The 17,228-nt window shown below is 39.6% G+C and overlaps 1 protein-coding gene across 2 annotated transcripts in view; it reads right to left on the bottom strand.

Moving 5' to 3' along the window:
• Window positions 1-17,228, bottom strand: part of AFF3 (ALF transcription elongation factor 3) — a 579,340-nt gene that overhangs the window by 197,042 nt on the left and 365,070 nt on the right. For both annotated transcript variants that reach the window (XM_057558661.1, XM_057558662.1), the window contains exon 7: window positions 8,131-8,211. In XM_057558661.1, the coding sequence (XP_057414644.1) occupies window positions 8,131-8,211 (81 nt within the window). The remainder of the gene's footprint in view (window positions 1-8,130; window positions 8,212-17,228) is intronic.

Genomic DNA, 17,228 nt, shown 5'->3' with positions numbered 1-17,228 from the left:
TATGTTGTATTACAGACTTTTTGTTTTGTTTATTGAGGTGAAACTCACATAACATAAAATTAACCACTTTGAATTGAACAATTCAGTGGCATTTCATACAGTCACAATGTACTAAACCACCACCTCTATCAGGTTGCAAAATATTTCTATCATTCCAAAGTAAAATTCCTTACCCTTTCGACAGTGTTTCCCCATTTCCCCCTCTCCTCAGTATCTGGTAACCATGCACACATGCACATGTACTTGTTTGAGTCCTTCTTTTCAATCCTTTTTTAAAAAATTAATTAATTAATCTATTTTTGGTTGCACTGGGTCTTCGTTGCTACACATGGGCTTTCTCTAGTTGAGGCGAGCGGGGGCTACTCTTCGTTGCAGTGCGTGGGCTTCTCATTGCAGTGGCTTCTCTTGCTGTGAAGCACGGGCTCTAGGCACGTGGGCTTCCGTAGTTGTGGCATGTGGGCTTCCGTAGTTGTGGCACGTGGGCTCAGTAGTTGTGGCACGTGGGCTTCAGTAGTTGTGGCATGTGGGCTCAGTAGTTGGGACGAGCGCAGGCTCAGTAGTTGTGGCACATGGGCTTAGTTGCTCCGCGGCATGTGGGATCTTCCCAGACCAGGGATTGAACCCGTGTGCCCTGCACTGGCAGGCGGATTCTTAACCTCTGCACCACCAGGGAAGTGTCCTATATTACTGACTTTTAATCTAACCCACTTCCCTTTGAATGTACCTTCACTCTCACCACCTTTCTGCAGACGAGGCTGGCAACCATCCCATCAGGGACACTCCACAGAACAACTGCTGTCAATCTCACATTGGTGGATAGAAAGATTATTACAGATTTCCACTTATCTGAAATGGCAGAAAGCCAGTACCATGTGGTATTTGAGTTCAGTTACTGATCAGGTAAACAGTGATTGAACCTGATTTTATTTCCATTAAAGTGAAATGCTAAATTTTGTCTTGGGAATTCACATCCTCTTTCCTTGCAAAAGTCCTATTTAATATGAAATATACAGGAGAGTTATAAAAGAATGAATGAATGGAGACAGGGCCCACAAAGGACTACTGCCCTGCCCAGCTGGCTGCAAAACCCTGGGGGCCGCAGAGTGTGCAGAGCCTTCATCCTCCACCGAGCCAGAGCCAGGCTGGGTTCAGAGCAGAGGGCCACAAGCCCCAGGCACTGAAGCCCTTTCCGCTTCTGTGTCTCCTGCTGCCCCATCCAGACAGACACCCTTACACCTACAGCTTCTGTCTCAAAGGCCTTCTCTCCCTTTGTGAACATCGCCCCTGAGTAGATGCCTGGGGGGCGTGGCTCAACACATCTGCGCACTGTCATTTCAGCCTCCTCTGGGAGCATTCAAGGAGGCCTGCTAGGTTCTCTGTTGGGTCCTCAAGGGTTACAGAAGTGAGGGTACAAAGCCCTTGCCTTCCGGGCCTGGGAGCCCAGTGAGTCAGCAGATGAGGTGATGTGTATGCAAATTATGAGAACCAGGGCTGAAAGGCATTTCACCACTGCTGTGTGGGAGTGCTTCAAGCCTCGATAGCCTGTCCTCATCCCTGGGATGCGTGTCCTGCCATTTTCTGTTTTCTGCCTGGCAAACTTCATTCTTCCTTCCAGGCTCAGAACAAAAAAGCTCAAGGGTTACCTGTTCTTTGAAATATTCCTGAATCTCAGAAGGACTTATTTGCTTTCTTTATGTTTACACCACACTGTGTCAAATTTCCATTACAGGAATTGTCTTTTCAACTACGACTCCTTAAAAAAAAAGCTTTATCAAGGTATACACGATGTAACATAAACTGTACATATTAAAGTATACAACTAGATAATAAATATAATAAAAAGAACGCTACTATGATTAATTGTCTTGACCCAAGGATGGCTCCATCCTGTTAAGTAGCATTTGCTATTTAAACAACAAAAAGTAACATTTATTAAAAAAAAATTCAGAAAAATAGGAAAGTATAAGAAAAAGTTGCCTGTAATCCCTAACAGGGCATTTCTGAGGTTACTCTACTGCTTTTAGTTTCCCACATTCACTCAGCAAGTGTGTGTCATACTGACGGTCACATGCACAAAGAGGAGAACCACTTCTTAGTTACTTAGAAGAATATCTGCAGTTGGAAACTTGTTCTTCTCCTTTTTTAAATCCTGCATTCCCAACACCTAATCTATTGTTGGGTACACAGGAATCCCAAAACTTCTTCAAAGGCGGTATTTAGCTGGGAAGTAAAGTTTTACAAATCATTGTACTGAAGGCAGAAACAACCAAGCACACTGGTAGCTGAGAAAGCCATTCAAGGAAGTACTATAATAAATACCATGTTTCATCAAACGTAACGAAACTGTATAAGGCTGCATTACTTCACGTATTACTATGGAAGAAAATGGCTGCCAATTAATTGTAAAATGCTATCAGCTGTAAAACAAATCCTGATTTGGGGGATCTTAAAATGTGAAAAAAATATGCACCTTAAACCAATAAAATATAGTTGTTCTTAAGCCACGTTGCTGATGGAGGGCAGTCTTTATCCTGTGAGAACACTCCTTAAAAATGGCTTTTTGGGGCTTCCCTGGTGGCGCAGTGGTTGAGAATCTGCCTGCCAATGCAGGGGACACGGGTTCGAGCCCTGGTCTGGGAAGATCCCACATGCCGTGGAGCAACTAGGCCCGTGAGCCACAACTGCTGAGCCTGCGCGTCTGGAGCCTGTGCTCCGCAACAAGAGAGGCCGCGATAGTGAGAGGCCCGCGCACCGCGATGAAGAGTGGCCCCCGCTTGCCACAACTAGAGAAAGCCCTCGCACAGACACGAAGACCCAACACAGCCATAAATAAATAAATAAATTAATAATAATAATAAAAATAAAGGAATTCCTTTAAAAAAAATGGTTTTTCGGAACCATCTGAGGACTGCTGTACTCATATCTCCTCTTGCTTGTCTGTCAATACATCATTAGAATTACAAAAGGCAAGAAATGGAAATATATCTTCTTTGATTTTCAGACCTCCACATAAAGCTAATTACTCTAGGAAAAAGCACCACTTGATGTGGTTTGGTCTTCCTTCTTCCCCACCTATCACTTTCTTTTCTCTAAAGCTCAAAACAATTGAAATAATATACATGACAGTAAATTTAAATGTTTACTTTGAGGTAATGAAGTAAACATAAAGTTTTAGCCCAAGCATTTTGTGGTCATTTCTGAAGCATGCTAGGAACCCAAAGAGGGAGACATATCATAAACTTCCCAACTTCAAAGCACTTTCCTTCACACTTGCTGGCTTTCATTCTCCTTGTACCATATAAAGAGGAAGGCAATAGGATTCTCATTTCTGTAATCATGCTAGAACTCTTCTGCCTAATGCTTTAGAAACTGATCAGCAAGAATAGTTTCAAACCAGGTCTGATCCCATCAGATCTGGCATTCATTGCTACGTGAAATGCTTGTGAAATGCCATTAGATCCGCACAGATGCCTTCTGAGTATGGAAAAAGTTCTACAATTTTAGTTCTCTATTTGCATTTCAGAACTTATGAGACTGCTACAGAAATCGAGGGAAAAGGACAAAGCAAATTCATTTTTTTTTCTTGGTTGAAATACCTCATAATGGCATGCATTCTTTTCTTTACCAAATTCAATAACTTTTGAGATTTGAAGAATAAGGCAGGCACGTCTGGTAGTGTTTGTCTAGGAAATTGTGACTCTAAATTAAGCCTTCAAAGAATAGAAAAAAAATCCAAGTTCAGTATCAACTGACTTTATTATATATTATGTCCTTCAATACCCGGACAAATTGGGGAAATTCTCGGAAGTATGTAGCTAATTAATTTAGTGGTACTGGTAACTCAGAAAGCACATTTAAATTGACTTTGTGAGGTCAAACTGCCCCTTTAATCTCAGTAAGGGCTTAATTTCATTATTTATTAGTCATTTTGGAGATTCTGCCCTGCAAATTCCATAAACAATTCTAGCTCCTACATACTAGCAACTGTGATCATCTCAAACATTAATAGTCTAATTAATGAACTGCAAGCCTCCAGCTGTCAGAATACTAAATAGTTGAGACACAGGTTAAAAGAGGTGCACTATGGGTGAGAAATAGTGATGTCTTTGCAGTAGGCACAATCAGGGCTCCTCCAAAGATGTCTGTATCTTAATTCCCAGGCCCTGTGAATATGTTACCTCTCGTGGCAAAAGGGACTTTGCAGATGTGATTCAATTAACTATTTTGAGATGAGAGATTATCCTGGATTATCCAGGTGGGCCCAGTATCATCACAAAGTTCCTTATAAGGGAAAGGAGGAGGCAGGAGAGTCAGAGAAGATGTGACAAGGAGGTCAGAGGTCAGCATGATGAGGGCCACAAGCTAAGTAAGAAGGGCAGCCTCTAGAAGCCAAGAAAGACAAGAGAACAAATTCTTCCCTAAATCATTCAGAAGAAACGTAGCCCTGACGACACCTCAATTTTAGCTCCGTGAAACTGATTTCAGACTTCTGTCTTCCAGAGTTGTAAGATAATAAATTTATGTTGTCGTGAGTCACTAAGTTTATGGTGATTCGTTAAAGTAGAAATGACACTAATGAAGTCTTATTTCATTGATACAAGATAAATTTTTTTAAAAAATATTTATTTATTTATTTGTCTGTGCCAGGTCTTAGTTGTGGGATCTTTTAGTTGCAGCTTGCGAACTCTTAGTTGCGGCATGTGGGATCTAGTTCCCCGACCAGGGATCAAACCTGGGCCCCCTGCATTGGGAGCACAGAGTCTCAGCCACTGGACTGCCAGGGAAGTCTGATACAAGATAAATTACCAGCACTTATTGTGAACTTTTTGAAAGAAAAGCAGTATTAAAATCATGTAATGTCCCCACACTCTGTAAAGTCACCTATTTTTTTTTTTTTTTTTTTGGCCGCATTGGGTCTTCATTGCTGTGTGCAGGCTTTCTCTAGTTGTGGCGAGCGGTGGTACTCTTCGTTGTGGTGTGCAGGCTTCTCATTGCGGTGGCTTTCTTGTTGTTCATCACAGGCTCTAGGCATGCAGGCTTCGGTAGTTGTGGTGCGTGGGCTCAGTAGTTGTGGCTCGTGGGCTCCAGAGCGCAGGCTCAGTAGTTGTGGCACACGGGCTTAGTTGCTCCGAGGCATGTGGGATCTTCCTGGACCAGGGCTTGAACCCATGTCCCCTGCATTGGCAGGTGGATTCTTAACCACTGTGCCACCAGGGAAGTGCCTGTTTGTAAATTATACCTTAATTTTTTTTAATGGAAAGAAAATTCAAACCTTTAAAATATTCAGAAAGCTAGAAAAATAGAAGGAAGTACCCTCAGCTGGACACAGAATAAGAAATTATTATATTTAATAACACATTGGAATCATTCTTATTAAGGGACTTTGGGACATTTTCATCACTTCAAAAAGAAAGCTTTTATCCTTTAGCTGTCACTCCACCCTCTCTCCCTACCCCTAAGCTGTAAGCAACCACTAATCTATTTTCTGTCTCTCTGTATTTGCCTCTTCTGGACATTTCAAATATATGAAATCAAATAAAATGTTGTCATTTGTGACTGGTCTTTCACCTTTGCTCAGCATATTTTCAAGGTTCATCCATGTTGAATCATGTATCAGTGCTTCATTCCTTTTTATGCCTGCATAATATTTCATTATAAAGATATATCACTTTTGTTTATCTATTCATCAGTTGATGGACATTTGTATTGCTTCCACTTTTTGGCTGTTATGAACAATGCTGCTGTGAACATGCGTGTAAAAGATTTTTTGCAGATGTGTGTTTTCAATTCTCTTGGGGATATACCTAGGAGTGGAATTGCTGGGTCATACTATAATGCAATGTTTAACCTTTGAGGAAATGTTGAAACTTTTTCAAAGAGGCTGCACCATTTAAGATCCCACCAGCAACTGACATCAGGGTTCCAACTTTTCCACACTCTTGCAAACACTGGGTATTGTCTGTCTTTGATTTCAGCCCTTTAAGTAGGTGTGAAGGAGTATCTCATAGTAGTTCTGATCTGCATTTCCTAAATGATAGCAATAGTGTCTTTTCATATGCTTATTAGCTATCTGTAGATCACCTTTGGAGAAATGTCTATTTAAATCCTTTGCCTATTATTCTTAAAACGAGTTCTCTTTCTATTATTGAGTTGTAAGACTTCTTTACTAATTGTGCTTCTATAAATAAAGTTTTATTTGAACATAGTCACATTCATTCATTCAGATATTGTCTGCAAAGCCTAAACCATTTACTATCTGATCCTTTAAATAAAAAGTTATTTGACCTCTGACTTAAACAATGAGTTATTGGGAAAGAATGAGATGAATATATCAAAAGAATAGAATAGACAGTCCTGAAAGAAAACTGTGTATTTATGAGACTTTCAGTTGTTGACGTACATGGTATTTCAAACCAGTGGGGGGAAGATGGGCTAATTTGTTGATAGTGTTATCATAATTTACTCAACCAATGAAAAGGCTAGACTCCTATGACACACCAATGCAAACAAAAATTTTTTTAAACCTAAAACCAAAAATTATAAAAGAATTACAATAAAATAGAGAACGTTGTTAGAATGTTGGTCCAGGAAAGATCTTTTTTCTCTGACATGAAAATTAAACACTTTGTTAGTATAAAAGGTACATAAGTAAGGTTGCAAGAAAATAGTTGCATCATATAGAACAGGCAAATGAGTAAGATATAAGGAATTCCTACAAATCATTTTTTTAAAGTGGCAATGGACATGAATGGGCAATTTGCAAAGGAAAAACAGTCAATGCTCAAACTCAGAAATTACTGGAGAAGTGCAAATTAATGAAATAACAGTTTTTCATCTATACTACAGACACAATGAGAAAAAACCAGATAATATTAAACATTGGCAAAGATTCATAAAAAAATACTCTTGTAACATAGTCAAGAGTAAATAAGACTTCTGATGCCTCCAGCACCCCAGTTCCTGTTCCAGGTGTCTGGACAAGAGACACTGAATAGGAGGCACACACAGAGGCACTTACAAAAACTGTGTGTTGTAACAGTGTTTGTGTTAACAGCAAACCATTAACAGTCTCAATGTCCATTAAAGGAGTTTGAGCAAATAAATTACAACAAATTCATACTATGAGATATTTTGCTGCTGTTAAGAAAAAGTAAGAAAATCTCTACATATTCACTTGGGAAGACCTCTAAATACACCTTGTTAAGGGAAATAAAAACTGACTCTTAGAATGGAATTTACCATTGTGATAATAATGAACAATTATTTCAATAATTTAGAACGTTGCGATGTTAATATTTAGCAATGATATTTATGTACTGTGTGTATCTGGAAAAAAGTCAACTCTTAGAAAAAGTACTTTTAGTACTATACCATTTAGGATTTTTAAAAAACTGCATAGCACATATGTGTATATAACGCACGGGGAAAATGACTGAAATGGTATACACCAAACTCTTGATAGTAATCAGTGGGTAGGGAAGTAAAATCTGGACAAGGGCATGAGAAACTTTCATATTTTACTTCTTCTATGTGCATAATTTCATCTTTATAATGAATATGTAATTACGTGTTGGTTGGATGGTTAAGAAAAATCAAAACTTATTAGACTCATGTATAATTTAAATATATTTTGTAGCTGATATTTTGTGTATGCTGGTTCTTAGAAAATATGGAAATCATTTTTTTTAAAGTCCTAGAAAATATTTTCAGCTTTATAAAAGATAACTGAGAAATTATATACTTAATGTCCTCAGTTCTAAGACATCGATTTTAAAATACATCATTAATTTAATAACAGCTTTTCAGGAATAAACAAGACATACAATCACTCTGGATGTATAAAATGATTGTAAGATGCATTTCAACTTCACAAGTGTTTTTAGATAACATGATAATTGTAATATTCATCATATTTTGCAGGAAGTATGAAAGTGGAGGTAGGTAGGACTGTAAGTTTGATTTCCTCCCTTGGAATGAATAGACATATGCTTGCAAACTGTTGAAAATCAGATCCATGTGCCTGTAACAGGAATATTTACAGAGGAAAAGACAATCAAGGGAAAACCCACTGTCCACTAAAAATCTCTGTGTGAGTAAAGCCTATTCAACCTGGGCGACGCAGGATCTCACCTTATTTGGAAATGGAAATTTGCTCGGTTCCACTTTTCCAGGTGCTGGAATAGCTGAAAGTGGTGGAAGCCAGGTCATCTCCTAAAGGGAGGGAAAAAGAAACAACACTGTAATACCGAGAATATTTAAACTCAGTAGCATACAAAGCAGTTTCACAAGTCTGCCTTAATAAGGCATAGACAGGATAAGGAATGAACAAGAGATGAATAGAAATGAAAGCGATTTTTTTAAAAAAGGATTTAAAACCCACTTTTAAAATTTCTTTCCCTAATCTTACCAATTCTTGGTTCAATGGCTATTGCCATCAACCCTTTATACCTTAAAAAGATCTACAAGCCTGTCCTATTTTCATTTCATTTACGCTCTTAAGTAAAGGGACAACCCAGTAGTAAAAGTTCTATGGAAAATGCCATACAAAGGGAGCTGCTTCCCACAAAATTTACAGGAAGTTTCTGAAGTAATGAACAAAGTACTTTTAACATTAGGGATCATTATTAGAGGAACTATTTATTTTATTAGAAACTCCTATCAGTGTAAGTTTCCAATAGGTCCCACACATCATTTTGGTCTTCATAAAAATGTCATTCATGGAGAAGTGAAAAAACCAATTATACGTATGAAATAAAGAGAGAGTGCTGTGATTTTTAAAACAGTATTAAGAACACAACTTAGGCTCAGCATGTAATACTTCATATGCTTTTTGACATACACTCTCACTAAACTGTGAGAGACAGCAAGGTGGGGAGGGGTTTGTTGCATTCACGTCCAGTATTTTTCTCCAGTTCCTTCTCCTGGAAGATACCTGCATTCACTAAATAAGTGTGGAATTAAATCAAATCCATTTCTGATTACCAGGAAAGTGACTTGGAATTTACGAATCAGTTCTGAAGCCTATTTCTTGATTCTTTCCATTTCCAAATCTAAGCAAGTACAGAGGCAGGAGTTGATCCACTTTGAGAAAAGTAAGAAATTCCCTCGTTAGGTGAAGACAACTTCTGACTTCCCTTGGTTGTGGGGCGAGAGGTTGAAAAGGGATTCTGTGAGGTGTCTGAAGGGAGAGTTTCTTGAGGCTGCTCTTGTGCCTTCTTTTCTTGAGTAACTCTTCCCCCAGCACCAGAGAGAGCATGGACCCACACGGAGAACAAGGACAGTGTGTGTTCAAACCCAACGGGGAAGGATTTACTGACCCTATATCACCTCTCACCTACCGTGACACATGTGCCATTGGGTGGTCAAACTCCTAGGCACTCGAGGTGTCCCTTCTCCATCCTGATGTTACTAAGGTTTCTCCAATGGAAAGCAAAGGAAGAACCAGTGTCCCTTTATGACCCTCGCTCCTCTGCTCCCCAAGTACCTGTCTGTTCTGTCCTGTATCTGTCCCTGTTATCTTGTTCCTTCATCTGGTACATAGTCCTTAGAAGGATGCTAAGCAGCACTGCTGAATTTGTGTCCAGGAAGACAGGTGGTGCTCAGTACGTTTTTGAATTAGTATCTCTGCAATGTCTCTACCTTTCTTTCTGGTTACCTGAACTACCACCCTAATCACACCTTTATTATTTTTAACCGGAGAACATTAATGGTTTCTTTTCTTTATTTTTTAAATTTTATTTTATTTATTGATTGTTTTATACAGCAGGTTCTTATTAGTTATCTATTTTATACATATTAGTGTATATATGTCAATCCCAATTTCCCAATTCTTCTCCCCACACCCCACCGCCACTTTCCCCCCTTGGTGTCCATACGTTTGTTCTCTACATCTGTCTCTATTTCTGCCTTGCAAACCGGTTCACATCTGTACCATTTTTCTAAATTCCACATATATGTGTTAATATACGATATTTGTTTCTCTCTTTTTGACTTACTTCACTCTATATGACAGTCCTAGGTCCATCTGCGACTCTACAAATGACCCGATTTCATTCCTTTTTATGGGTGAGTAATACTCCGTTGTACATATGTACCACATCTTCTTTAACCATTCGTCTGTCAATGGGCATTTGGGTTGCTTCTATGACCTGGCTATTGTAAATAGTGCTGCAATGAACATTGGGGTGCATGTGTCTTTTTGAATTATGGTTTTCTCTGGGTGTATGCCCAATAGTGGGACTGCTGGGTCATATGGTAATTCTATTTTTTGTTTAAGGAACATCCATACTGTTCTCCATAGTGGCTGCATCAATTTACATTCCCACCAACAGTGCAAGAGGGTTCCCTCTTCTCCACACCCACTCCAGTATTTGTTGTTTGTAGATTTTCTTATGATGCCCATTCTAGCCGGTGTGAGGTGATACTTCACTGTAGTTTTGATTGGCACTTCTCTATTAATTAGTGATGTTGAGCAGCTTTTCATGTGCCTCTTGGCCATCTGTATGTCTCCTTTGGAGAAATGTCTAGTTAGGTCGTAGGCCCATTTTTTGATTGGGTTGTTTTTTTAATATTGAGCTGCATAAGCCGTTTACATATTTTGGAGATTAACCCTTTCTTGATTTGTTTGCAAACATTTTCTCCCATTCTGAGGGTTGTCTTTTCGTCTTGTTTATAGTTTCCTTTGCTGTGCAAAAGCTTTTAAGTTTCATTAGGTCCCATTTGTTTATTTTTGTTTTTATTTCCATTACTCTAGGAGGTGGGTCAAAAAAGATCTTGGTGTGACTTACATCAAAGAGTGTTCTTCCTTTGTTTTGTTCTAAGAGTTTTATAGTGTTCCGTCTTACATTTAGGTCTTTAATCCATTTTGAGTTTCTTTTTGTGTATGGTGTTAGGGAGTGTTCTAATTTCATTCTTTTACACGTAGCTGACCAGTTTTCCCAGCACCACTTATTGAAGAGACTGTCTTTTCTCCATTGTGTATCCTTGCCTCCTTTGTCATAGATTACTTGACCACAGGTGCATGGGTTTATCTCTGGGCTTTCTATCCTGTTCCATTGATCTATATTTCTATTTTTGTGCCAGTACCATACTGTCTTGATTACTGTAGCTTTGTAGTATAGTCTGAAGGCAGGGAGTCTGATTCTTCCAGCTCCATTTTTTTCCCTCAAGATTGCTTTGGCTATTCGGGGTCCTCTGTGTCTCCATACAAATTTTAAGATCTTTTGTTCTAGTTCCATAAAAAATGCCATTGGTAATTTGATAGGGATTACACTGAATCTGTAGATTGCTTTGGGCAGTATAGTCATTTTCACAATATTGATTCTTCCAATCCAAGAACATGGTATATCTCTCCAGCTGTTTGTGTCATCTTTGATTTCTCTCATCAGTGTCGTATAGTTTTCTGAGTACAGGTCTTTTACCTCCTTAGGTAGGGTTATTCCTAAGTATTTTATTCCTTTTGTTGCAATGGGGAATGGGATTGTTTTCTTAATTTCTCTTTCTGATCTTTCGTTGTTAGTGCATAGGAATGCAAGAGATTTCTGTGCATTAATTTTGTATCCTGCAACTTTACCAAATTCATTGATTATTTCTAGTAGTTTCTGGTGGAATCTTTAGGATTATCAATGTATAGTACCATGTCATCTGCAAACAGTGACAGTTTCACTTCTTCTTTTCCAATTTGTATTCCTTTTATTTCTTTTTCTTCTCTGATTGCCATGGTTAGGACTTGCAAAACTATGTTGAATAACAGTGGTGAAAGTGGACATCCTTGTCTTCTTCCTGATCTGAGAGGAAATGTTTTCAGTTTTCCACCACTGAGAATGATGTTTGCTGTGGGTTTGTCATATACGGCCTTTATTATGTGGAGGTAGGTTCTCTCTATGCTCACTTTCTGGAGAGTTTTTTATCATAAATGGGTGTTGAATTTTGTCAAAATCTTTTTCTGCATCTATTGAGATGACCACATGGTTTTTATTCTTCTATTTGTTATTATGATGTATCACATTGATTGATTTGAATATATTGAAGAATCCTTGCATCCCTGGGATAAATCCCATTTGATCATGGTGTGTGATCCTTTTAATGTGTTGTTGGATTCTGTCTGCTAGTATTTTGTTGAGGATTTTTGCATCTATATTCATCAGTGATATTGGTCTGTAATTTTCTTTTTTTTGTACTATCTTTTTCTGGTTTTGGTATCAGGGTGATGGTGGTCTCATAGAATGAGTTTGGGAGTGTTCCTTCCTCTGCAAGTTTTTGGAAGAGTTTGAGAAGGATGGGTGTTAGCTCTTCTCTAAATGTTTGATAGAATTCACTTGTGAAGCCATCTGGTTCTGGACTTTTGTTTGTTGGAAGATTTTTAATCACTGTTTCAACTTCATTAATTGTGATTGGTCTGTTCATATTTTCTATTTCTTCCTGGTTCAGTCTTAGAAGGTAATACCTTTCTAGGAATGTGTCCACTTTTTCCAGGTTGTCCATTTTACTGGCATAGAGTTGCTTGTAGTAGTCTCTTACGATGCTTTGTATTTCTGTGGTGTCTGTTGTAACTTCTCCTTTTTCATTTCTAATTTTATTGATTTGAGTCCTCTCCCTCTTTTTTTTTTTTAATTTTTATTTATTTATTTATTTATTTATTCATGGCTGTGTTGGGTCTTCGTTTCCGTGCGAGGGCTCTCTCTAGTTGCGGCAAGTGGGGGCCGCTCTTCATCGCGGTGCGCGGGCCTCTCATTATCGCGGCCTTTCTTGTTGCAGAGCACAGGCTCCAGACGCGCAGGCTCAGTAATTGTGGCTCACGGGCCCAGTTGCTCCGCAGCATGTGGGATCGTCCCAGACCAGGGCTCGAACCCGTGTCCCCTGCATTGGCAGGCAGATTCTCAACCACTGCGCCACCAGGGAAGCCCCCTCCCTCTTTTTTTTGATGAGTCTAGCTAAAGGTTTATCAATTTTGTTGATCCTCTCAAAGAACTAGCTTGTAGTTTTATTGATCTTTGCTATTGTTTTCTTTGTTTCTATTTCATTTATTTCTGCTCTGATCTTTATGATTTCTTTCCTTCTACTAACTTTGGGTTTTGTTTGTTCTTCTTTCTCTAGTTCCTTTAGGTGTAAGGTTAGAATGTTTATTTGAGATTTCTCTTGTTTCTTGAGGTAGGATTGTATTGCTATAAACTTTGCTCTCAGAACTGCTTTTGCTGCATCCCATAGGTTTTGGATCGTCGTGTTTTCATTGTCACTTATCTCTACATATTTTTTTACTTCCTCTTTGATTTCTTCAGTGGTCTCTTGGTTATTTAGTAACATATTGTTTAGCCTCCGTGTATTTATGTTTTTTACATTTTTCCCCTGTAACTGATTTCTAATCTCACAGTGCTGTGGATGGAAAAGATGCTTGATGTGATTTCAATTTTCTTAAATTTACCGAGGCTTGATTTGTGACCCAAGATGTGATCTATCCTGGAGAATGTTCTGTGTGCACTTGAGAAGAAAGTGTAATCTGCTGTTTTCGGACGGAATGTCCTATAAATATTAATTAAATATATCTGATCTATTGTGTCATTTAAAGCTTGTGTTTCCTGATTAATTTTCTGTCTGCATGATCTGACCAGTGGTGTAAGTGAGGTGTTAAAGTCCCCCACTATTATTGTGTTACTATCGATTTCCTCTTTTATAGCTGTTAGCATTTGCCTTATGTACTGAGGTGCTCCTATGTTGGGTGCAGATATATTTAACATTGTTATATCTTCTTCTTGGATTGATCCATTGATCATATGTAGTGTCCTTCCTTGTCTCTTGTAACATTCTTTACTTTAAAATCTATTTTATCTGATATGAGTATTGCTTCTCCAGCTTCCTTTGATTTCCACTGGCATGGAATATCTTTTTCAATCCCCTCACTTTCAGTCTGTATGTGTCCCTAGGTCTGAAATGGGTGTCTTGTAGACAGCATATATACGGGTCTTGTTTCTGTATCCACTCACAGTGAGCCTGTGTCTTTTGGTTGGAGCAGTTAATCCATTCATATTTAAGGTAATTATCGACATGTATGTTCCTATGACCAATTTCTTAATTGTTTTGGGTTTGTTTTTGTAGGTCCTTTTCTTCTCTTGTGTTTCCCACTTAGAGATGTTCCTTTAGCATTTGTTGTAGAGCTGGTTTGGTGGTGCTGAATTCTCTTAGCTTTTGCTTGTCTGTTAAGCTTTTGATTTCTCCGTTGAATCTGAATGAGATCCTTACTGGGTAGAGTAATCTTGGTTGTAGGTTTTTCCCTTTCATCACTTTAAATATATTGTGCCACTCCCTTCTGGCTTGTAGAGTTTCTGCTGAGAAATCAGCTGTTAATCTTATGGGACTTCCCTTGTATGTTATTTGTCATTTCCCCTTGCTGCTTTTAATAATTTTCCTTTGTCTTTAATTTTTGTCAGTTTGATTACTATGTGTGTCTGTCTGTTTCTCTTTGGGTTTATCCTGCCTGGGACTCTCTGCACTTCCTGGACTTGGGTGGCTATTTCCTTTCCCATGTTAGGGAAGTTTTCAACTATAATCTCTTCAAATATTTTCTCAGGTCCTTTCTCTCTCTCTTCTCCTTCTGGGACCCCTATATGAGAATGTTGGTGAGTTTAATGTTGTCCCAGAGGTCTCATAGGCTGTCTTCATTTTTTTTCATTCTTTTTTTCTTTATTCTGTCCCACGGCAGTGAATTCCACCATTCTTTCTTCCAGATCGCTTATCCGTTCTTCTGCCTCAGTTATTCTGCTATTGATTACTTTTAGTGTATTTTTCATTTCAGTTATTGTATTGTTCATCTCTGTTTGTTTGTTCTTTAATTCTTCTAGGTGTTTGTTCTTTAATTCTTCCAGGTGTTTGTTCTTTAATTCTTCTACATCCTTGTTAAACATTTCTTTTTTTTTTAAATAAATAAATAAATAAATAATTTATTTTTCGCTGCATTGGGTCTTCATTGCTGTGCGCGGGCTTTCTCTAGTTGCGCTGAGCGGAGGATACTCTTTGCTGCGGTGCACAGGCTTCTCATTGCAGTGGCTTCTCTTGTTGTGGAGCACGGGCTCTAGGCATGTGGGCTTCAGTCATTGTGGCATTCAGGCTCAGTAGTTGTGGTTTGCGGGCTCTAGAGTGCAGGCTCAGTAGTTGTGGTGCACGAGCTTAGTTGCCCCGTGGCATGTGGGATCTTCCCAGACCAGGGATCGAACCCATGTCCCCTGCGTTGGCAGGTGGATTATTAACCCTTGCACCACCAGAGAAGTCTGTGTTAAACATTTCTTGCATCTTCTCGATCTTTGCCTCCATTCTTTTTCTGAGGTCCTGGATCATCTTCACTATTATTATTCTAAATTCTTTTTCTGGAAGGTTGCCCATCTCCACTTCATTTAGTTGTTTTTCTGGGGTTTTATCTTGTTCCTTTATCTGGTACATAGTCCTCTGCCTTTTCATTTTGTCTATTTTTCTGTGAATGTGGTTTTCGTTCCACAGGCTGTAGCACTGTAGTTCTTCTTGCTTCTGCTGTCTACTCTCTGGTGGATGAGGCTATCTAAGAGGTTTGTGCAAGCTTCCTGATGGGAGGACTGGTGGTGCATAGAGCTGGGTGTTGTTCCGGTGGGCAGAGCTCAGTAAAACTTTAATCCGCTTGTCTGCAGATTGGTGGGGCTGGGTTCCCTCCCTGTTGGTTGTTTGGCTTGAGGCGACCCAGCACTGGTGCCTCCAGGCTCTTTGGTGGGGCTAATGGCAGACTCTGGGGGGGCTCACGCCAAGGAGTACTTCCCAGAACTTCTGCTCCCAGTGTCCTTGTCCCTGTGGTGAGCCACAGCCGCCCCCCGCCTCTGCACCAGTCCCTCCAACACTAGCAGGTAGGTCCAACACTAGCAGGTATGGGGTCACTGCTCCTACCCCTGGGACCTGATGTGCACACTACTTTGTGTGTGCCCTCCAAGAGTGGAGTCTCTGTTTCCCCCAGTCCTGTCGATGTCCTGCAATAAAATCCCGCTAGCCTTCAAAGTCTGATTCTCCAGGAATTCCTCCTCCTGTTGCCGGACCCCCAGGTTGGGAAGCCTGACGTGGGGCTCAGAACCTCCACTCCAGTGGGTGGCCTTCTGTGGTATAAGTGTTCTCCAGTTTGTGAGTCACCCACCCAACAGTCATGGGATTTGATTTGATTGTGATTGTGCCCCTCCTACCATCTCACTATGGCTTCTCCTTTGTCTTTGGATGTGGGGTATCTCTTTTGGTGAGTTCCAGTGTCTTCCTGTCGATGATTGTTCAGCAGTTAGTTGTGATTCCAGTGCTCTCGCAAGCGGGAGTGAGCACACGTCCTTGTACTCTGCCATCTTGAACCCATCTCCTCACGTTAATGGTTTCTGATGGTTCTCTTTTTTCCATTATTAATAAATCCTACACATCCCTGCCAACTTAATTCTCCTTAAGTGCAGATCCAAACAAAAAGCTCCCCTGCTCTACAATCTTCATATACCATCACGTACACAGCAATAACGATGGTGATGATGCCACTGGTTGTGTTTTATGGTTTTCAGAGTACTAGTTCCACACAAGTTTTCTCATTGACACCCAACCCTTAATGTGATTATTATCATCTCCATATTGCAGGTGAGGAAGTCAAAACTCAAAAAGATTAACTGCCACCACTGATACTTGCACAATCTATCGTGTTAGTACCAGTCCGGTATTCGTTTTTTACTCTACTGCATTCAAGACCTTCTACAACAAGGTCCTAGTTTTCAGCCTTGTGCCTTTTTGTTAAACTACACACACTACATGTAAGACAAACTACCGTCTCTGCTTTTACTTACAGCATCCCCTTTGTGTGTGAATGCCCTATCGCCATGTGCCTTTTGGATTTCTAGCCATCCATGAAGGCTCATCTCAAATATCACATCTCTCTTGAAGCCTCTGCTGATTCCCCTTCTATTCCAATATGATATGAGAGCTCCCTTTTCATCCTCCTCCAAGGCACTTTCTTTTCCTTTCTTTTTCACAGTAACTGTTACATTCCTTTCTGTGTTGTAGTTTTATGAGTATATACCTCAATCTGCATTCAACCATTTCCTCCTCTTCTGATACCCTTCCCCCAATGTAGAATAAAAATCATGCTTAGGAATCCTAATAATCTCTTTCAAGAACAGTCCTCTAAAGAAGGACTGAACATTTCTTCCAAGAGGGATACTGTCTACTCATCTTTGTGTAGACTAAATAAAGCACCT

The sequence above is a fragment of the Balaenoptera acutorostrata genome, chromosome 12 (assembly GCF_949987535.1).
Source record: "Balaenoptera acutorostrata chromosome 12, mBalAcu1.1, whole genome shotgun sequence".
Taxonomy (NCBI): Eukaryota; Metazoa; Chordata; class Mammalia; order Artiodactyla; family Balaenopteridae; genus Balaenoptera; species Balaenoptera acutorostrata.
This window is presented reverse-complemented; position numbering and strand designations above follow the sequence as displayed.